Source organism: Cyphomyrmex costatus, unplaced genomic scaffold (assembly GCF_001594065.2).
Source record: "Cyphomyrmex costatus isolate MS0001 unplaced genomic scaffold, Ccosl1.0 scaffold60, whole genome shotgun sequence".
NCBI classification, from domain to species: Eukaryota; Metazoa; Arthropoda; class Insecta; order Hymenoptera; family Formicidae; genus Cyphomyrmex; species Cyphomyrmex costatus.
Window position 1 is genome coordinate 92104 of NW_017280156.1, and position 23054 is coordinate 115157.

A 23054-nucleotide genomic window follows, 5' to 3' on the forward strand; every position below is an offset into this window, starting at 1 on the left:
TACAAAAACTATCGCATCGCGCAATTCCGTGTATTAAATTTAATCGAATTAATCGCAATGAAATAACGACGTTTTTGGATTAAAAGGACGGAATTTTGTTAAGAATGCCGCTTTCCATCCTTTCTTCCAAACGTTCCTTTGAGCCAGTTTCTTTGAAAATCGGCGTGGAAAACAGGTGTCTAAAGGATCACTCGACCAATTGGGATTGTCTAGATACGGAGAAGCCCGAAAAGTCGAGAGGACACTTCTTTAAAGTGTCACTTTAAATATTAATTTCATGCTTTTCGTTGCTGAACGTCATTAATACCGTAAGCGAAAATTTCTTGCAACGCAACGATTTGCGAAAAAGAATGCTTCGTAAAAAAAAAAAAAGGAAAACAAAGAGGCAATGTTACACAAAAAATTAATTCCGAATACGAAAAGACGACGTTATTCTGAAGATGTTAATTCGTTAAACTTTCTCGCTCGCAATTACATACGCGCAATACTACACATACACACAAGTACTTTGCACGCATGCTCATTCATTCTCACATGCATACGAATATAATATACACGAAAGATCTTTCGCTGTCGTATCCTTGCTCCGGTCGGCAGCTCAGTCACGCAAATTCGAAAAAGAACTAATACCGAGAACAATGATAATGCGACACGTAATAATATTAATAATAATAATAATAATTAATAGCAATCAGTAATACAATAAGTAAATAACAATAATAATAAATTAGTTCTGTACAAAGTTCACTTTCGAGCACGATATATAATATTAATACCTAAAGATGGGTCGACGGTTGCCCGAGGGAACCGACCGACCCCCACAGCATCGCGTTAATTCTGCTTGTCTCTGTCGCATCTCGATCAACCCCGATCGAACGTCTTCGGTCAGTCCGTCATCGCTCTCGTTTCAGTAATAAGGACGACATACCCTCGTGGCTGGTTAAACTAGCCGGCGCTGCGGTGCAATATGTATTTCTCCTCCGAAATTATATTTCAATCGCGGAGTCTTGTGGACGACTAGCGCGGACAATAATCGCGCACAAACGTTTTCGCAAAAAGATGTAATCAAAAATAAAAAAAAAGGTCAAAGAAAAAAGAAATAAATACCCGCAGGCATCCGACAGACGAGGTGTCGCCGTCTGAAGGGTCGTCGCAACGGCGTTGCTCGAGAAAAATCGAAGGAAATCGAACGGGGTGGTCTGTCAATTTACGCGCACGGAGAAAACAAGATCCACAATTCGCATACGCACACGCACTGGTTCTATTTCTCTTTTTTTTTTCTCACGCACTCTCTCTCTTTCTCTCTATCACTCTAAATGGGAGTCCGAAGTCTACTACACTTCCGTCGCGAGCGTCGCCGCCAGCGTGGAATCGTGCCTGACGTAGTGATCGTCTATCACGTACACACCGCAATTGCTGTTGTCCGCGGCACTGCCACCGCTTCCCGGTGGACCACTACTGTTACTACTGACGACACCGGAGCCGTTAGCTTCCGATATCGTCGTCGGCCTCTTCATTAGTGCAGCTTCCGCGACGCAACAACTGTCCGCCACGTTGCCAGTAGTGGCAAATACGGATGATCTTTTGGCACTCTCCAAGATCCCGATACCAAGACCTAGGCCGAGACAGTCCTTCTCCTTCTGGAAGAGATGCGCAGACGCTCGATGAGCTGCCGCCTCTGTGTTCAGCTGTTTCGTCGTCCTCGTTGTCCGACCGTCTTGCAGCACTGGTTCGGGCTTATAACCCGAACACGAACTGTCCAGCGTCACATCAGTCTGAAAGGACGAATCTAGATCGTCCTGTCGCGACGCTGCCGATGCCACGTTGTTCACACTTTTACTCGCCGTCCATGTATTCTTAATCATATGCGCGTCGCCAGTGCCCAGGGCGCAAACGCTGCCACCACCCGCGCCGATTAAGCCATTACCGCCGCCGAGGAGACCGCCGACACTGCCAATGCCAGTGCTGCCGACGCCGATGGTACTGGCGCTACGTTTGCTCATGCTGCTGTGCACCGCATTCCTCTCGTTCTGCAGCCGCGCTTCCTCATCGGCTTTCGCCTGCTCTCGCTTTTGTCGTCTCTTCATGCACATCACCGCGACTGTGGCGAATAATGCGAAAGCCGGTACCGCGGTGGAAAGAGTCGCGATCATCACCAGGTGTTCCGTAGTCAAGCTAGTTTTCCTAGAGGCGACGTGCTTCGAATGGCCATTGCCTGGGAGTGGTTCTGCCAGTGGCACATTCGAGGTCACGGGCGTGGACGGTGATGTGCTCGGGGGTACCATACCGGCTTTTTCGCTGCAGGTGACACCGTGCCAATCGTCCGGGCACTCGCACAAGAAGCCGTTGACACGATTCCGGCATATGCCGCCATTCTGGCACGGTGCGCTCCAGCATTCGTCTACATCCACGCTACAGTCTTTACCGGTGAAACCAGGCTTGCACGTACAATTATAGTCATTGGTCCCAGAAATACATGTACCTCCGTTCGCGCACGGCTTTGCCACACAATAGTCTACCTTGCTCTGGCAGATTCTGCCGACGTAACCTGGTACACATTGGCAACGGAAGCTGTTCACCTGGTCCTTGCAGGTGCCACCGTTTAGACACGGATCACCCTGACAGTCATCCACGTTGATCTCGCAGCGTTCGCCGGTGAAGCCGGCAAGGCACGTGCATCGGTAACCGTTGACGTGATTCATGCAGGTGCCGTTGTTCGAGCAGGGATTCGGCGAACACTCGTCGACCTGCGATTCGCAATCGACACCAGTGTAGCCGGATGAGCAATGGCACACGTAACCGCGAAGAGAGTCGTCCTCACAGGTGGCGCCGTGTCGACAAGGAGAGTCCCGACAGGATCGCGTCGTAATCTCACAATGTCGGCCACGCCAACCGGGTGGACAGGTGCAGCGATAGCTTCGATGATGCTGCTGCCTGGAGGACGGCGATAACTCCGTGCCGTTCGCGTAGCTCACGGACGGTGGCGATTCAGTCATCGTGCAGGTACCACCGTTCAGGCAGGGTTTCGAGTGACAGTCGAAGAGCGGCGTCTGGCATTCGGTGCCGGTGAAGCCTGACGGGCACGAGCAGGTGTAAGAGCCTTGGCCGGTGTTGAAGCAGGTGCCGCCGTTCATGCACGGCTTATGATTTGTGCAATAGTTGAGATCCTGGTTGCAGAATAGCCCGCCCCATCCCTCGTCGCACGCGCACTCCCAGGGCTTTTGGCAGCTACCGTGGAGGCAGCCTGGGTATCGAACGCACTGATTACACAGTGGGCCCTTCCAGCCGCTGTGGCATCTGCAACAGCACGATATAGCTCCTTAGTGACGCTCGAATGCTCACGCGCGATTACGAGAAAATAGAAAAAAAAAAAGCAAATCAAAAGACTGACATGTATCATAACTATCTACGGTAAGATACCACTGGTAGCAGGGTAAATGGATGACCAAGGTATGTCACAGTTTCCACGAAAGCTGAATCATTCTTGGAGATAAATCATTTTCACGCTGGTAACTGTATATACTATCGGATTCTGTCGAGACAGTGCCTACCGAGGTTGGCGCATGGATGGATGATCAATTATTAGGTCTGAATAGTAGACTATAGTGGACGTGTTTCGACAGAGTTTCAATAATAAAACAAAGTTTGGGTCTGTATTCGATATTCGAGTCTCTCTTTTATCTTCAGTCAGTCACGAGTCTCGAGGAGTTTCACCGGTGACGGACGGAAGGCAATCATGGGTGCAAGAAAAGAGTCAACGAAATCCCGGTGAACGAGAAGAGCTCTTGCGAGAGAAAGAGTAAAGAAGGGACAGAGGTCGGCGGCGACATCGAAATGTGTATGTATATATACTTATGAGCGCGCGGATGTGTGCGATATGCGACAGGAAGATGAGAGAGAGAGAGAGAGAGAGAGAGAGAGAGAGAGAGAGAGAGAGAGAGAAAGGATAGCACGAGGACTTCTTAGCAGAGTCGCAAAGAAAGAAAAGATTCGCGGTCCGTGCGCGGAAGAGGAGGAGAACCGGCGAGAAGCAGAAAGGGGGAAGAGGGAACGTACAACGACAGGGAATATCTTAAAAGTGGATAAAGCCGGTAGGAGAGAGAGAAAGAAGAAACGTCTGGTGAAGGGTGAGAGGGTGGCATGCCAGGAGATGAGGATGATACGTTGGTCGGCCATTACATTACGTGCGGGGGTTATGCCTCATAGAGGAACGAAGGAGAAAGAGACTGGGACAGACAGAGATAACGAAAGAACGAGAGGTGGAAAGAAAAGAGGATGCTACATGTGTGTGCTATGCGCCACGACACACACGTACATGACAGAGAAACAGCTTCGATGTGCACATAGAGCGCACACGAGCGCGCTGAGGAGAAGAGGGAAGGGGTAGAGAAGGGACCGAAGGTGGTGCGAGCGGGAAGAAGCAGTCATTGAAGGGTGGGGGACAGGGGGCCCGGGATGCGAGAGAGCGAGAGAAGGACAGCAGCGAGGAAGAGTTCACGGAAAAGAGAGGGAGCTGCGCGGGACCAACGGGGACGACGGCGCGGAGGGAACAGAAGAGCAAGGAGGAAGGCAGAAGGGGAGGGGAGGAGTAGAATTCTGACGGAGCGGTGGGGGATGAGTCGTCGAGTAGTGTGTTCCCACGGTTCGAGCCTCAGCACAGCCGTTCAGTATGCGGGTCAAGGAAAGGTTACCCTCCTCTGTCTGTGTGTGTGTGTGTGTGGTGCGTGCGCGCGCGCGCGCCTGCTCGCGGTGCCCCATACTATCGCACGTATACGTCACTATACAGTCGCTCTCTCGCTGTGACTCTATCGTAGACGAAAAGAGATAGTAACAGAATAAAGGTATGGACAGAAGGGCAAGGGAGACAGGTAGAAAAAGATGAACGAAGAGCCGAGGAAAAAGCAAAAGACGAGACGGCAGAGGGGAAACTGCAGCCGTGGACGTCGCATGACTATACCATTAAGTCCTATGTACAAAGTAAAAGAAAGAGAGAGAGAGAAAGAAAAACCGCCACATAATCTGAGAAGAATGAATAAGAGAGAAAAGAAGAGAAGACCGTGAGGAAGGATGTGGAAAGACGAGAGAGAGAGAGAGAAAGAAAAACCGCCACACAATCTGAGAAGAATGAATAAGAGAGAAAAGAAGAGAAGACCGTGAGGAAGGATGTGGAAAGACGGTGGTGTAAGTAAAGGAACAGATGAGAAGAAGACAAAACGGGATCAAAGAGGTTGGAAAGCCAGCCGAACTGTATCGCGCGCGGATTATTCACGATCGTTTGTTACCGCGAAAGACGAAGGTGAAAGATGCACCTAGGTACGTGTATTCCCCAAAGAACATCGACGAGTTGGGATCCACGTGATCGCGCATTCTACTTTGTGGCTAGGCCACAATAGAATCGCGACTGTGCCATAATTACCACCATGGGGATAGGTCATGCACCAACGAGGGCGAAGGGGAATAGAAGAAGGAAGACGAGGAGGTGGAGAAGGAGGAGATTGGCTTGCTCTCCGGTCAGCTATGGAAATCCCGTGCGCATATCAGACTCGGTTAAATGTCTCTCTGGAAAAGACGAGAGAGAACGCGACTTCTGTCTCTCTCTTGTCTCCTCTTCCTCCTCCATCTCTCTTGTAATATCATCAAATGCGAGGATACCGCGCCACGTTCGAGACACGAGTGCGTTCTTTGACCTTTGCCTGTTATTATGCGGCTATTTAAACGGGGTCGAACCGAAATGATATATCACCAAGTGTAAAGAAAATCGAGAGATTCAATTTTAACATTTGTCGGGGAAAATATAAAAAAATTCCTATGCGTGCGTCTCGTGCGCTTTGCACTTATATCACTGGAAAGTTTTTCATAGAATTTAAAATATAAATTTGAAAACATGTAATTTTTGATATTAATTTTAAAAAATTAAATGTCAAAATATATAGGACAGGTGTCTCTCGTATAGCTCTACCATTTCCTGTCTTTTTTAATGTTTAATAAGCGACATCGCCTATGGTGCTCTCACCCTCGAAAGACGAGAGATCGTAATGTCGATGCATCGTCATCAGTATTTAGGCATCACGCGCACGCACAACCGCACGCGGGCCCCAAAATTTCAATGGGGCGTCCAACGGCCGTGATTCTTCCACGTATCACGAGCGATATCCCACGAGTCCGGTGAGAGCCGTCACTTCGAAATGATCGTTATCGTCCTTTCCAAGTATACTGAATATACGCTATGCGACTGAAAACGAGCGTATCGTAATTCCATTCTCGCAATCTACGTAATCATCTACGATCGGGGCGTGTAAAAGCGGCATGCGTCAGCCATTGTCGCGTGCACGTGGAGTGCGATCAAGGTTAACATCGATCAAATTCCGTTACATTCATACAACGATATTTTTATTCATTAGGTTCGAACGTCAAATGGTTTAAAGGTTATATAAAAAAATTTATCCATAATGAAAATGGCGTGTGCACGTAATATGCAAGCGCACTTTAATTGGCGTACGTTGCGTGTCATGTCATCGTAGCGATCGTATCGTATATTAAAATGATGCACAAAATAATACAAAAAAAATCATATATACCATATATATATATATATATATATATATATATAACTTACATCGCAAAGAAACATTTTTTACAGAGTAATTACACAATTCACTTGTTACTTACATTTCCTACAAGTTTGCGGAATATTTATATAGATATGCATGATAAATTATAAAATTCTTTAAATCATTGACAATCGAATATTTAATAATCACTGATTTCTAAAAGATCGAACGATCTAAATTTTTAGTTCGCGAATTCGAAATCAAGCTGTTTTTCAATTTAATTATCGGCGTTGTACGTTCTCTCGGGAACGTTACAGCACGCATAATAGTTTGCGTAGTGCGTTCACTGCCGTCGTCGCGAGAAACTCTCGATATTCATCGCCGGAGAACTTACGACGATGTATATTTCGTAGTGCGGGAAAATCTGCGCCGTTCCTCCTTTCACAATCGTGCAACTTTGAGCCTCGCGACGGCACCAATTCTAACGGGGACGGCCGGCGCTCGAAACGACTCGAGAAATATGACGAAGAGAACGAGAGAAGCGAAAAATCCAAAATTGTTTAAACATATTTTAAATGTCAAAAAGTCGTGAGAAAGAGAGTATAATTGAATAAATTATCGTTATAGGAAAGTTAACTTCAAATTGATTGAAAAATCATAAATGGATAGGTACTAACACAAGATTCAATCATACCACATGTGTGGTCTCGTACATATTATGTGTGTGTGTGTGTATTTTTTTCAATTCGTTAGAAGACATTGAAAAGTATACATATAAAGATAAGATTATTAAATGAGTTTTGTTGAAAAATAACACGAGAACGAAGCGATCATGAATAAGGCTCAAACTATGAACTGGTAGCTGCAGCTAACGGAACAATTAACCCAGGTCGTAGAGTAATTAGATGATTGAGTTAACTTCAAACCCCGGGTTAACGCGACCAGCCCGAGATTCGAGCCGAGCACTTGACGAGATATTTTGAAACACATGACATTCGCGAGTGAGATTAGCCATTATTGTATTATTTATCTACGACATAAAAAAAAGAAATAAAATAATTCCTCGGTTTAACGATGATGTTAAACGTTAAACGATCGCGGAAAAAACAGTGATATCTCGAAATTACTTCAATTTGTTATTTTTATTATTAATTACATATACTTTACAAGTTTTGTAAATTCGTTAAAAAGATTTATGACAAAGGTAAAAAATATTTAAAAAAATACCATCATTCGATCTAATGGAATATCCTTACATTTACTGAAGACTTTTGCTGAAGAGAGGAGTTAGACTAAAATTATACGAACGACTTTGCGGAAACGCGGAAATATATTCGGAATTCGAATCCCGGAATGTTGCCAAACGACGGATTAAATCTGAAAATTTAACAGTACGACGGATAGCGAGCCAAAAAAGAAAAAAAGAAACAAAGAGGGAAAGCTAGTAAGTGAGGAAAAAGAAAAGAGAGAGAAGAAGCGATGTGGAATCTGGGAAGGAAGAAAGAACGATTGGCACCTCGGAAACTGCCTCGTTAGAACGGAAAGCAATCGGGAAGCTTCAAATTCCACTTCGTCTTTCTTTTTCGCTGCATGTGTGCACACTCATAAAAGCATTACGAAGATATGCGTATGATAAAATATACAACGGGTGCGCGGCGCGTACACATCTTTAAGTTAGCAGTATAACATTACATTATGCAGCACGCAAATGGAATTATTAAAATTGTTGACTTCAAATTATTATTCACGAAACAGAATTTATTCGTAATCCTGTTGAACTTAATTTTTCTTCCCTTCAAACTTTTGCGACATTAAAAAAAAAATCGAGATGAATCATCGAAGATGATTCAAGTCAGAGTTCTATCGCGTCTTGCAAGAGAGAATGAAATGATTCTAGGATATATACTTTGTGTAGGAGTTACTAGAATCGTGACGTGGATCCACGAGCTGCTGGGCTGGCGTATATTTTCGAAATCGCGCCGAACGATAATTTACGATAGGTATGCGCGTAATTATTATCGCGCGTACATGCATACGTTGCGGCGGCGGTGCATACAGAGGAGTGGATGCACCGTGTCGGGGCCCAGGAATTTAGTTGGCGGTTGTATGGGGCGGCGCAATATGTACACATACACGCACGACACATGCAAACATAACGCACACCCTAGCAGCGCACGTGCAAGTGTATTAGGCAAAGCCGCGTATGTGTATATACTCACAAGCATTCGTTGGGTCGACTGCAGTGTCCGTGCTGCTCGTCGCATCCGGGCAGGCAGCGGGCTGAAATGAGTAAGAAAAAATCCAAGAGGTTAAGGCAACTCTCGGCGAGAGGTCGATCGCGTCCCTCACGACTGCACGAGCGAGCGGTGAATACGGTGTATATAGGTACGATATGTCTGACGGCATGTATACACGCGGTACGGTAGTTCGTCCTTCTTTACATTTCGGCACATAAAATACTTTTCTGCTGTAATTGTTTCAGCATATGATGCGATTAACCCTTTGGTGCCATTTTCAAGTGTATGGCATATCCGGCTTTTTTCCCCAACGCTTTTGCCATTGCTGTAAGAACGTATAACGTTAGCTCGATACCGTTATGTTCCTTTAATGTCTGGCGATTGAAAATAAATTCTTTACAATATGTTCACTTTTACGAAAATCGAATTAAATTGGAGATGCCATATCGAAGTGTATCGTTCTCGTAGTGCAGCACAGAAGGATTAAAATCACAAGAACCGAATAGTCCAACTGATCCCTTTAAATTAAAGGAATCTCTTTAATCAAAGATATATATTGTGCTTTATTTTAATTTGTATTTCCAGCTTTATTTTTATGTTTATGTTTCTTTTTTATGTTTGTACTTTTTTATTCAGTTAATTGAATTTTACTGTTCCTTTATCTCTAAGAATACCTCAGTAATAATTAAAATTGAAAAGGCTAATACAGGAAACGGAGTGATTAACAGGTGGTGGTACCGCGTGAAAGACGCGTATTCCATTTCCTTATCGGACAAATAAACGAATGACTCGGTCTAATTTGAGGGGGAGACGTGTAACGGCACCCCGGATGCGGGTCGTTTAAAAGGTGAGGAGAGTGACACGCACCACGTGCGGTAGTATTTGCTTCTCATATCGTTTCGGTAACCAATCGACTGATTTCCTTGCCGCATACGTAACTAGGAAACTCGATGGCTACCGGCCAACTATCGAGAGAGCATGAACCTCTCCCCCCCCCCCCTTCTTTACGACAGTATTCGCGAACTAGACACATCGAACGATGCGTGACACAATTTCATTACCCTTGCGATCTATCGCTGGCAGCTCGTGCCGCGTGCAAGTATGCGAGGAATTGATAGTCGCCCGTTCGGATTCCTTCCTCGTCACCTTGTTAACTCTCCCAGGGAGACGACAGCACGATAATCGATCACGATTTTGCACGTCAATACAACAAGCAGAAAAGATCGATAATATTAAACCCAGAATGTGTGTACTAATTATGCAAGAAAGTTCATTAGAGCAGCGTCATCAATCATGTTATTGCCAGATAGGATTAATTAAATTTCATCGTTCCGCTGATAAAAGTAACGATTTTGCCGAGGGGCGTCGCGTTTCATCGTCGAAACTAGGAATTAGGTTGGAAATCGAAAGGAAAAATCTTCCTGTACGCGCTCGATAATACTGGTGAATGAAGGGGTTGAGGGCGGCAGTTCGACGATTCCGACACGGTTCGGCGAGGCAGGGCCGGCGAGCAGGGCCAGCAGCAGCACGAGGGCCGCGTGACCTTGGCACCGAGCGCAACGGCCCGACTCTCTTATTCGCCATGGCCGGTTGGTTGGTTGGTTGGATGGACGAACGGACGGACGGACTTCGGCACGGCACAGCACAGAACGGCACGGCACGGCACGGCGCGGCGCGGTATGGCATGGCACAGGCCGAGCGCTAAGGAGTATGGTATTTATAGAGCGGAGAACCAGAGATACGACCCCCCTCGGCCCCGCCATCGAAGCCGCCGTGGTCTCTTCTCCTCGTACCCGCCGCCGCCGCCGCGGCCAGTGTATCGTCGACGAACGACCGAATCGCAGAGATTCCACTGCGACCCCCTCCCCCCGCCTCTACCATTTCCTTCTTCTCTTCATCCTCGCCCACCCCCCCTCCCCTCCCCTCCCCTCAAGTACACCACCTTTTCGCCGTACCGTTGCCGAAAGAAAAGGGAAGAAAGGTTCTTTTCTTCCTAGCGAGGAAGAAGGTGCGACGGAGAAGCCGGTGACTAAACAAATCTCGTAAGCCGCGACAAATCTTGCCCTTCGAGGATTATTTACGACCGATTTGCAGCCTTGCGATTTCTCGAGATAAAATCTTGCGAGACGGGCTATAAATTCGCCGCGTGTTCTGCTCCAGCGGAACACTGGTCCTCCAAACCGACCGAAGTGTTCTAAGAAGCCGAGAAGAAGACGTCGAAGACGCATTTCTTCTCGCATTTCATCCGATGCGATATTTTAACAAATCGCGTTTCTCACATTAAGCATTGTATATGGAGTCTAACAGGATATTGATAAGCTCTCGCATAATAAACATTATGTGTAAAATTATACGTAATTAAATTATATCTGCGTATAACACAACGAATTGTAAATTATATTCCGTAGGATTTTGTGAAATGCTGCAAACGACTGAAATTGGTTATTAGGTCAGACTACTGGGAACAATGAAACGAAATAATAATAATAGCAGTCCGTCCGTTCTCATTTAATAAAACTTTATTAGCTATCAATTGAAATTATTAATTAGTCAATTTTAACTAATTTATTTTCATTTTTAAATCGAGTTGACCTAATTCACTATTATAATATTTTGTTGTATATATTAATTGTTACTTTATATCACGTATTTTAAATGCTAATTGAAATTGTATTTTGAAAATGCGCACACGGTGATCAGCAATTGAGGGTTGATTCGCTTAAATTTTATAATTTCGTACATCCTTCAAATACTTAAAACACGTGATATGTACGAACAGATTTTTGTTTAGATACACAAGATATATAATTATAATTAGATAATCATCCGTGTAGGTAGTAAAGTTTGAAAAAATGATACGTAAACAAATAAAATCTACTGAATATAGTGAGACGATATATTGAATGGACACAACAGATAACATATAATACATTCACAAGTGTCATTCTCAATAAATCTGCCGACTTTTGTACACCGTTCTTTTTAAACGCGCCCGATCCCTAAGCAGAAGACGCGAAAAAAAGAGAGAAAGAAAGACACACGTGTTCACTCCACAAATTCTCCGTTTTGCAACGAACTTATTGATTTCCTATATGGTTACCGATTTTCTTTCAAATGGTCATCAGTTTCCTTGATATAATGAGGATACTGTCAACCCATTTCTCGCCTCAAAAATTTCGCTTCCTTTCAAGAATGAATGACTATCTTGCCTTTGCGATACCTGCCGCATTGTGACAAATATCTGTTAAATGTAGTCCACGCGAATAGCTAGAAGTCAGATGAAAGAACACCGTCACATTTTTCTACAGGGTATATAATATAAGCAAGAAGTTTTCGTGGACTTGTGAAAAGTCACTTATAAGGGGCTTGTAAGAATTAATCTTTTGACGACCGGAAATTACATCTATTGTGGCCAAGTTTTTAGGCAAAAATCGATACCAATTTTTGATTAAGTAGCCATTGATACGGTCTGCTATATTTAACAATGACGTTGTAAAGTCTACGTCAGGTTTAAGCTAAACCTGTACTACAATCGGTAGGTATAATCTGGTTTGAAAAGTCCAGTCAGGTAAACTAAAAGATAAAAGGTGACACTGAAGGTACATTCGGAAAACTGCCGCGTTGCTCACAGAGGGGTAACAAAAACAGCGGGGATAAGAAAGGAGGGAGGAAAAAAGGGAGAGGGGGGGGGGATAGAGAGAAGCCGGAATGTACGGGGACTGCGAGCACGAGTCCGGGGCAGCTGTTAGTTAAAGCACCGTCCTCCTCTCGATGCAGCTGTCAGGGCCCAACTCACTCAGGCCAGCTCGTTCGCGCGTTGCAGCTGCTCTCTCTGCGCGCCCGCCAACAACCCCTATACATAACGCCTTCGTATTGGCACCCCCGAAAGAGTCCGACTGCTTGCCCAATCGCCTATTCTGAACCTACCCCGACCGAGGCACCCCTCTCACCATGGGGTTAACAAGATAGAGAGAGAGTTAACCCTTCGCCATGTGCGATCGTTGCAGAGAAAGTGCACGTTCGGCGGAGTGTGGCAGCGAGAATTCGGTCGCGAGAATGCCCGATGATAAGTACTTTCTGCTATCGATTTGAATTAGACATGGGGTGTGAGCTGGAGAATAATTGCGACGATAAAAGCAACTCCAAAGAAACGAAAAATATATGAACGACCTTTTACGTACGATATTACGTATTAATTTTCGACAGATGACCTTTATCAAAAATTCAGCTGCAAACTACAGTAATGATACAATCGAATTTCTGTATGGCAACATTCTAAAAGATTGACACAAACAAGACACGTATAAAAGAGACGTATACATATTTAAAAAAAAAACTAAAAGGAACATTTAAGATTCGACAAGATACATCGCGGAAGTAGCAAGTCGAACGCGAGATACCACCGTTTTAGCAGATTCCGAAGAAGTGAAAGTCCTTTTGTGTTCTCGCGAGACTCGTTCCGAAGGAGAGTCTGCCATTCGTGATTTATATCGTTGTACTTCCTGACGTTTTGCGGCCGACTGCTCATCGAGCAAGAGCGCGACAGTGATTTTGCCGCTTCTCGTTAGACTGCATAATCGTATAGAATATTGCGGTAGCGGGACAATCAAGTTTTTTCCGCCTCATTAAATGTGACAAAAAATTAAATCAATTTTTTTTGCAGTCTTGCTTTTTGTAGTCTGCTACCAGAAAAAGTAATGCGAGCTGAAAGAAAGATATTCAGATAAAGACCATTGGCTTTTTTAAATTCTTTTAAATCGTACTATTTTAAATATCAGAATTCAGTATAAACCATACAAGTTCTAAAAGAATAGTGCTAAAAGATTGCTCGAACAACTGATTCGTCGAACGATAGTGAGGAATATCCACGAAATGAAAAGTAGTCCATTAGTAATCGACGCGCGAACTTTGTCGATCGCGGCGGCCACGAGCAGTCGGCGTCGAGTGCAACGACCGGGGACTGACGGGCCCCACACACGGGGAGACTTCGCCTACGATCGATCTTTCACTTTAATCGGATTCGAGAGTCTGGAATTCGGGATCTGAGAATTGGCATAAACGTGGAAAACACGTGGGAAAGTGGAAACCTCGAGGAGATTCAAGCAGAGACACTAATCGATTCATGTATTTAATCTCGTAGATTGAATATCGTTAATCCTCGATAATTGAAACTGTAGATTTTTTATGCGTATTTTTTTAAACGCATAAAAAGGAAACATAGAAAATACGTCATGATATTTATATTATCTTTTACGCAAAACACAAGCGTAAAAATACACAAATTATATTAAGTTGTTTGGAAAATTTGTTTCAATTTTCTAGCTCAAAACAGTATAAAAAAATTAGCGATTATACTATTCGATACAGTAAAGTTTCAGTTTTAAGAATCTTAATTGCGGTACGATGATTTTTAACGGAGATATGAGCAGTTAAAATCAAAATAATCCTTTACTTAACTTGCGAATTATTCAACAATAAAAATTTGTAGAAATATTTAAAGAAAAACATAGAGAAAGCTTCAAGCTTTCACGATAGATAGTCAACAATTTAAAAAAAAATTTTTTGGGCACACGAAAGATCCACAAAGTGAAAATAAAATTTTTCGTCTTTTCCAGCTTGTAATTTTTTTTTAAATTACCAAAAAAAATTACTCACAGAAACTCAAAAAATATAAAAACCTTTCAAAAGTAGAGATTTCAAAACTCTTTTTTTAAATATATTCAAATTTTGTTTATTTTTTATAAAGATGTTGTATATACGACTTTAAGTTAGAAAATTAAAACAAACTTTTCGCAAACACAATCTAATATATTATTTTAAAACAATTTAGAATCATTAAGATTTGAGATTCTATTATTTAAATTATATAAACTCTAATTCTAGTATGAAGCAGACAGAATGATACATTGCCTGTTTCCCTCACATTCTTCGCAAAATTTAAAGACATTTGGGGTTGCGACACCCCGCATGATCAGAGAGCTTTTGTCCGTTTGGACAATTCAACACAATCTAAAAACGATTTTCTGAATGAGGACTACAAGAGAATAGCTAACGTTTTCGTGAATAAAACCACCTTTGTACGTACAGGTTAGACGTAGTCGGGCCAGGTGCGGGTACGAACCTGTACGCATCAGAGGCCAGGAGCTCCGACACCGATGACTGTGACTCCGGTAACAGACACGACCGTTCCATTCGACTCGCGCGGAATCTCGGCAGAAAGAGAGAATGAAAGAGAGAAGAATAAGAGGAAGATCGAAAAAGATAGAGAAAGAGAGAGAGAGAGAGAGAGAGAGAGCCACACACGAAGGCAGATTTTGCCCCCTCGTCTCCTTCGTTCACACAATCTCGGATCATTACACGTGCACACGGATTAGGTCGCGGTCGACTCGCAGGTACGCGAGAGTGAAAAAGAGAGGGATGCCGCAGTCGGGCCGCGGAACGGAGAAGAGTAAAGAAAGAGAGCTCGGACGAACGGAGGGAGTTGGAGAGGGAGAAAGAGAGAAGGAGATACTCGCACACGCGCGAGCCAAGCGTGGGAAGCTGCTGCACGCTTCGGAGTCTCGGCTGTGCCGCGCTGCAGCGCACCACCACCGATTGCACTGGGCCTCTCCTTCACAGAGATGCCGGGCTTTGAAAGAACGCGGAGCGAGAGAAAGAAAGAGAAAGAGAAAGAGAGAGAGAGAGAGAGAGAGAGAGAGAGAACGCGAAGATAGGAACGGTTCGGCGAGTCGCGCCGGTCGATTCGCGAGAGTATCGTCGTTTACCGAGGTAGCGTGCATATTCGACGTCGGTAGGGATCGCGGAGGCAGCAATGTTGCCTGTTAATAACCGCGTGCCTCGCAAAATCCTTGGAAGAAATGCGAGATTGCGTCGGGAGAACATAATAGTACAAACAGTCGTATAGTCTTTAATCATTTCCTTTTATAATCGCATCATGATTTATTCATCACTATAGTTATTCATTAGCCCTTATTCAGTAGTCTTTTTTTCTCTTTTTAATCTAAGATTATTATCGTTCGTACCGAGAATCAAACCGAGAAAAGGTAGAAGAACAATGTCTTGATGCGCGCGTGCAGTCGTGATAGGAGAACACGGAAATAAATAGCGGCCAGTGTGTCGCGCGCGCTACCGCTAAAATACGGTGCGGTTATGCCGGAATGGTAAACATAGTGTATACTTACGGGTGTTGCAATAGTCGCCCTTCCAACCGGTGAGGCAGACGCGCTCACCGATCGGGCTGCAACTATAGTGGCCGAAGTTGTCATCCCTCGGCCTGCACAGATCCTCGCAACCCTTGCCGTAATAGTGCGACGCGCAAGTCACCCTATATTCATACTCTATATGAGTGTGTGCACTACTATAGTCGTCCAAGGTCCAATCCGGCCCAACGTCTAGCCACTTCTGGGTGGTCAACCGCATGATCATTGCTTTCTCTGGAAAATCAAAAGAGCATGTTCCGTTTGAGTAACTTGGAGACTTTCAACTATTCGAGACTTCTTTATGTATAATCTTATTCCGTATCTTAAGCTGTACAAATGAGACATTGTATTTAGAAACATTGTATCGCTGTTGTTATCATACTCTCGTGTAATTATCATCGAAGAATGAAATCTCGCTCTTAAAAATTGATAATTGGACCACACTTTCTTTCAACGCTATGTTTAATTGTCACTCTTTGTGTCACACTCTTCAGAAATAAGAATTAGATTCTACCTAAATACTTTTATGGAGCAGATACAACGAACAAAGCCAACAGAAATCGATATCAATCGCCAAATCAACTACCGCGTTTGCAACAATGAAAGGCGATGTGATAGTAATTAGTCGGTGCAACACCAGCACTTGGGCAGAGCGACGAGGTGCACCGCTGCTGCACCCAATGATGCGATCGAAGTGCATCGGCCTCCGGGAGAGAGAAGCACAGAGAAAAGGAGAGAGAAGGAGAGAGAGGGCAGACCGGACGTTCGTCCGCTATTGCTACTCTGTCGGCGGCACGCATCCGGCACAAAGAGAGTAAGTGAGTATACCACGTTGCGGCTCTGGGAAAGAGGCGTCCTTCCTTCCTCTCTCTTTCTTTCCTTGTCTTTTACTCTCTTCCCTCTCACTTCATTCTCGTCTTCGCCTCTGGTTCGTCCTCTCGTCCGGTGTCTCTACTCGCTTTCGTGTAAACGAACGGATGAGCGAACGAACGAGCGGAGGCTACAACCTTCCTTACACCACAGGGCACATTATCGTAATAGCTCCGACAGATTAGGATCCGGGGCTACGATCAGGTGCCCTACCGAAAAACCTGCATCTCACGGCACCGGTTTTCGGTGCACACGCGTATTCGTGCGCCTCGCAGTCGACCGAACCGGTAGCGTATCGCGCCGGGCTCACCGATTCCACACTGCGGTCTATCGCATGTAGTAAGATCAGTAGCGTAGTCGTGAAAGAGGAGGTAAGGTCGAATCTCAATAGTTTGAAAATATTGTCCGAAAATGATCACTGACAGGTAAGCTGAGTAATGACTTGTTCAAAAACTCTCGTGAGCTCCTTGCAATTTACAATATGTTTCCATTATCATAAAAGAGAATCGCAATCAATATTTTCCAAAATTATTAGTAAATTTAAACATAATTAGAAAAGCGATTGGTAAAGCTACCTCAAATGTAAAAACTATTTTGATTTTTAATGTTGCTTCTTTATCAATGAAATAATTTATGCCATTATTAGCGAAACAATTTTTGATATAAACTGCGGAATCGTCACTTATCAATAAAACTATGTGTGGTCCGAGAAAATTTTCTACCTAATTCGAAGAGACTCAATTGATATTGTCACCTAATAATACGATCTGCTGACAATGAAAAGGACCCTTTGATTACACGCCACTGTGTCTTTTTCTTTCTCTGTTCACCGCACGCATTGAAGAGAAAGAACGAAGAAAAGAATGAGAGAGGAAAAGAAAGAGCGAGGAGAGAACAAAAGGACGAAGGTTTTCGCCGATGGCGTGCCCGAAGATACTTAAGGAGGGAGTCAGATCAGCCTCTCTTCTTAGAAGGGAAGTGGCTGTCGGCGAAACAGGAGTCGAGAATGAAAGAGAGAGAGAGACACAGAGAGAGAAAGGGAGTGAGATGTATGTGTGTGTGTATATATATATATATATATAAGAGGGAGAGGCAGTTTACTGGGCTATCTTCCCAGGTGATGCTGTTACGAGTTCCGAAAACACCGATCTTCGCACGCTACATCGTTTCACGTTCGATCCCCAGAGAGCCACTATAAATGCGCAGAGCAAAACATACTTAAAGAAGAATCGATTTATAAAGCTTTGCAGAGACGTTACATTTTTAACGAGATAATCCCTGATATCATAATTAATCAGCAACAATGTAATGTTACTCAAATAATATTACATCAACGTTTTATACTTAAATACATATTTAAACCAAGTAATAATCTACCTCTTTGTTAGAGCAACATCTTCTCGTTAAACAGTATATATGTATATATATTCGGTATAACAGTATCCGTTTATACAAAGTCTAACAAAAGTCAAAGACTTTCAAGGCACGAACGTGCAAGATGGATGTACCACTAACGCATGTAATAGAAGTTGACGTTCCGACGCGTAGTCGACGTTCGCAAAGACGCGCGGAAAAAATTAATCCACGTTTACATTCGCTGGAAAGTGATTACGTTGCGCGCTACCAGCCGTGTATCGGCAAAGTTACAACTTCCTGCTGCTGTTTCCCCCGGACGTATTAGGATGGACGTTCGCTATACCACGAGAGAGGATCGCTCGTTTCTACTTGACCACGGTCCGCGCACGTATACACCCGGTAAACACCCGGCGTGCTCGAGGCCAGACCGATTCAAGGTATTCATTAACGACGCTCAGCGCCGGCGCGTAGCCGACATTTTCTATTGTTCATTCAGAAACGAGCGGCTGCCGAACAAGTATCGCCCCGAGTGAAAGAAGGAGAAAGAGCTGGCACGTAGCCAGCGGCGCTTTGCCTCCGCTGTGCTGTTTCTGCGCGCGAAAAAACGACGCGCGATTATTTAGCGAAATGGATCGTAAAACCCGAATGCGCGGCGGCGGATTAACTTCCGAAACGCCGCCGGCTCCGCCCCCGCTGAATAAGGTTCGGCAGGTAGAGAGAGAGCCTATCGGTCGCACGGACGGTTTTGACGACCGTGACCCAATATGTATTAGGCCGATCGTTTTCTAAATATTCTAATAAATAATTACGACCTCAGGTAACACAATGAAATCAATTTTAATTCATCACGCTTTGAAAAATCCGCTAAGATTAATTTAAATTGAATTTCACTTCAAAATTAATCTGTTTTTTTTTTTTTTTTTAAGATTTCAAGAAAGTAGACTCGTATTATTTCTCATTGACTTTCTCAATCGCAAGGCAAGACGTAGCCCGATCTTTTCTCTCTCTTTCGTCGGTTGACACGTGGAGTGCGCAGGGAAGGCGGCCAATTATCGTCGTTATTATCATGAAAGAAGGCAGGTGCGCTCTCTCGAGTGCATCGGGTGATGTGCAGAGAGCGAGTCGCGGCGTGCAACGGTGTTCTGTTTGTAAGAAGAAGAGAAGTAGAGGGAGAAGAGAGAGAGAGAGAGAGAGAGAGAGAGAGAGAGAGAGAGAGAGAGGGAAGAGAGAGAGAGAGAGAGAGAGAGAGAGACACTGGCCAGGAAAAAGCGGTTGACAATCGACGGTGACGTAAGTCACGTGTGGAACCACGACCACTACTGGAGTTTCTTTCGCTCGTATGCGTGTATGTGCGTACGCATCGCGAAGAGCTAACGCACTATATCAATTGAGAGTGAATAGAATACTCTCAAGTAGGATGTCGGTCCGCCCAATATATGTCCTAGACACGGTCAGTCCACGCAACGGAAACGAATTACGCATGCAAGAGACATTTTACCTGACGAACAAATTGCAATTTTTTTTCGATAAATTCATAGAATTATAATTCTTAATTATGAGTAATTGTGATTACTATAAAATATATACATCGAAGATTAATATTTCAGCAATTTAATTATTTGCTCTACAAAGAGATGAAATAACATTTTTCAGTCAATCTTAAGCGAACCGGTAGACTTGACTCGAGTCTCGAGACGCTTTACCGAGAAACTCACACACACACACACACACACACACACACACAGAAGCGAAAATATTTTGATAGTTTTACAGTTCATTCAAATTTCTTCCTCCAAAACAATATACACGCGATTTCGCACAGAGATATACATCGGCGGTTCCGGAGCGTCCACGTAGTAGTCAACGAACCGGCGATGATATTACGAGTAGGAGCGTACCGTTTCCTTAAATGCGTGTGTTAAAGAAGCGTTTAACAGTACTACGGCTGGGGATATATATCGCGATCTCCATTTAATTCTTTACGCGCGCATTATCCCATAACGCCTCATAATAGTGCTGTCGGTTCACCGCGGACAAACGGACAAACGAATGGCGCGCGCGCGAGAGAGAGAGAAGGAGAAAGAGAGAGAGAGAAGAATCTTTCTTCCTTCTTCTCTTCCCCGCTGGCGCTACGGCGGATGAATGAAGGAAAGGAAGAGTAGTAATCCGATCGGCCTTTACCAAAACGAGCAACGACCGAGCAACACGGAGGAGCAGGCGGATGTCGGTGAACGTCGTCATTAGCGACAAAGGAAACTGGTTCGCGTACAATAATGCCACTTCATGTGCACGCCCGACAGATCGATCGATCAGCGCTCGTCGAGCGCTCGTCATCATCGACACGTGTAATCGTTCGTGCGCGACACCACCTTGCCCCGCTGAGATTTATAAATAACGTTCGCATCGGCGAGAATAAAATTAGACCGGAATAAAAAAAAAAGGAGACTTTAAGACCATCCGATATTTATTTAAAGTCTCTTATTTTTAGTTGGAACATTTCGCGCGTATATACATCGCGCGTATGAATGGTTCATTTTTATTTATGCATATACGCGCGAGAAACATACCGCGCGAAAGGTAATTCACCAAGATATAACGAGCGATTCGATATCGAGTCTCAGTAATACGAGGAATTAACAGCTATAGGATTAAGAATAACACGGATCTTATCTCTCTTCTACGCGCGCTCCCGCGTACTACGACGACCGTCCTTGAGAAACGTCGCGCGGCGATAATTAGCGGCGGCGAGCGGGATTCCCATGAAATTTTCGTGACACGCGACGCGGAGCGAAATGCAGCAGAGCTCCGAGTGCAGGTGCAGCGGCGCGACCGCGTGCATCGGCATATATATGCAACGTAACGCAACGTAACGTAACGCGGATAATAGGTGTGCGTGTGTGCGTGATGGGCGGCTAAAAAGGAGGAAGAGGGACGACGCCCGAAAGGGAAGGAGGCGAGAACGCTACGAGCGGGGGCGGCCGGTTAGGAGAGGAGGAGATGGTGCTGGTGGTGGTGGTGGTGGTGGTGGTGGTGGTGTTCGCCTGAGAAAGGAAGCAGCATCCGAGCAACGCGGCAATAAAGGGCTCGTTTCGCCGGTGCGTTGTGGGTATTATATTGTGCCCGGAGCAGCAGCACGGTAGACGGAGCACAATGTAAGCGGTGTATATGCGATAAAGGCCCCGGGATACCTATATATCCGGGATACGATGTTTGGAGACCCATTATGGATATTAGTGTAGACACTGTCGTAGTATATTAACCTTTTAGGATACAAATTAATCTCAGATACGTCGACAATAGATTATTTATTTCTATATTCAAATTTGATGTTATCAGAACGAAAACTTGAACGGAATAATTTATTGATAATTATATACACGAGAATTAAAGCCCAAAAAATTTAAAATTAACAAATGCAAAAGAAAAAACTACCAGATATTTTTTTTGCTTTATCTTAATATTATAAATATATAAACTATAAGTAAACATTTTTTAGTAATTATAATTTAAATAAGTTATACATATTTTTTTACATATATTTAATCATTTGACTTTTAATTTCATTTTCTTGTATTTCTCATGCTGCGATTTAAATCACTAAAATAATTCATTGTCAGTATTCAAAATAAGATAAATGTGCGACAAATAATTGAGACAACAGATTTCCATACGTCGATGACTTTATAAAACATCCGCGCGCTAAGAAAAGAATCGCAGATACCGAGAAACGGACGCGTATAAGGTAAGCGGTACGTTGACGATAAAATCCAGAGAAGATTCTTGCCCTGCCTGGAACGCAAACGTTGTGTCAGACAAAGAAAGAACGCTCGTAATAGCTTAACGTTCTCTCGTACAAAACACGTAATAATTACCGTACAAAAATGAAGTCACTTGAATGATGCAATGTAGAAGAGATACAATTGGTTGTTTTTTTTTTTAATACTTTTCAAACTAGACGTGTCGTTAAATTTTCAATTACTTTGACGGACAAATGTATGTGTATGTACGTGCGAATAATTATGAGAAAGCACAGGTCCAACCTATCCAGATAAATGCAAGACGGCCGCAAGAAATTAGTCTGATCTTCGTGTCGACAGTCAGTGGGAGTTTTATTACAACGCACACGCACAATAATCTCAGGCATGTTCATTAGATTCCTCGAAACGAGATTCCCCACGTAACTTCCGAGCTTTCTCGGCCCAACAGTCAATCCAGTTTTGTACCCTAATGAACTTTGTATTCACAAACTCGTTCGCGCGTTTCGAGTAACTGCTTCCTCATCGAGAGAAAGCACTCGAGGGGAAAAAAAGAGATGGATAAATAAATAAATAAGCGCGAGATCGAATAAAGTACGCGCCGCGTGGCGCCGAAACAGTTAAATTCGGTTTAATTGGTCGAAGCCGCGCCGGCGGCGGCGGCGGCGGCGGCGACGACGACGACGACGACGGCAGTGGCGGCATAGGTGATACGAGGGGCGACGCACGGGGCGACGCGATGGTGTACGCGTGTGCGTGCGACACGCATGAGGGCGCGCGGCCGCCGCGTGTACATGCAGCTTCCGCTCTCTCTCCCGTCGGCCGATTCTAATTACCGGAGGGGCCCCACGGGACTTCTCGAGGAAGAAATTAAGCGGTCTCGCTCTTCTTACCCCGTTTTTAAAGCCGGTCTCGAGAGTGAATAAAGTGAAGCGGATACGTGCGCTACCTGCGCGCGAGTGCGTACTAAAAACCGTACGCACTTCGAGTGGTGTGTGTGTGTGTGTGTATGTGTGTGCGGTTGTACAAATTGTATCCGCCTCTGTATCTAATTATTACATCGAAAATTGGAATAAATGAAAATTC

At 44.3% G+C, this 23054-nt stretch overlaps 1 protein-coding gene across 1 annotated transcript in view; it reads right to left on the minus strand.

The window, feature by feature from the left end:
- Positions 1–749: 749 nt before the first annotated feature.
- The window catches only part of Delta (neurogenic locus protein delta), a 40866-nt gene continuing 18561 nt past the window's right edge, over positions 750–23054 (minus strand). The window contains exons 4-6 of the mRNA XM_018546948.1: positions 15970–16221; positions 8771–8831; positions 750–3297 (exon numbers count right to left, since the gene is read on the minus strand). Of these exons, the coding sequence (XP_018402450.1) occupies positions 1335–3297; positions 8771–8831; positions 15970–16221 (2276 nt within the window). The 3' untranslated portion in view covers positions 750–1334. The remainder of the gene's footprint in view (positions 3298–8770; positions 8832–15969; positions 16222–23054) is intronic.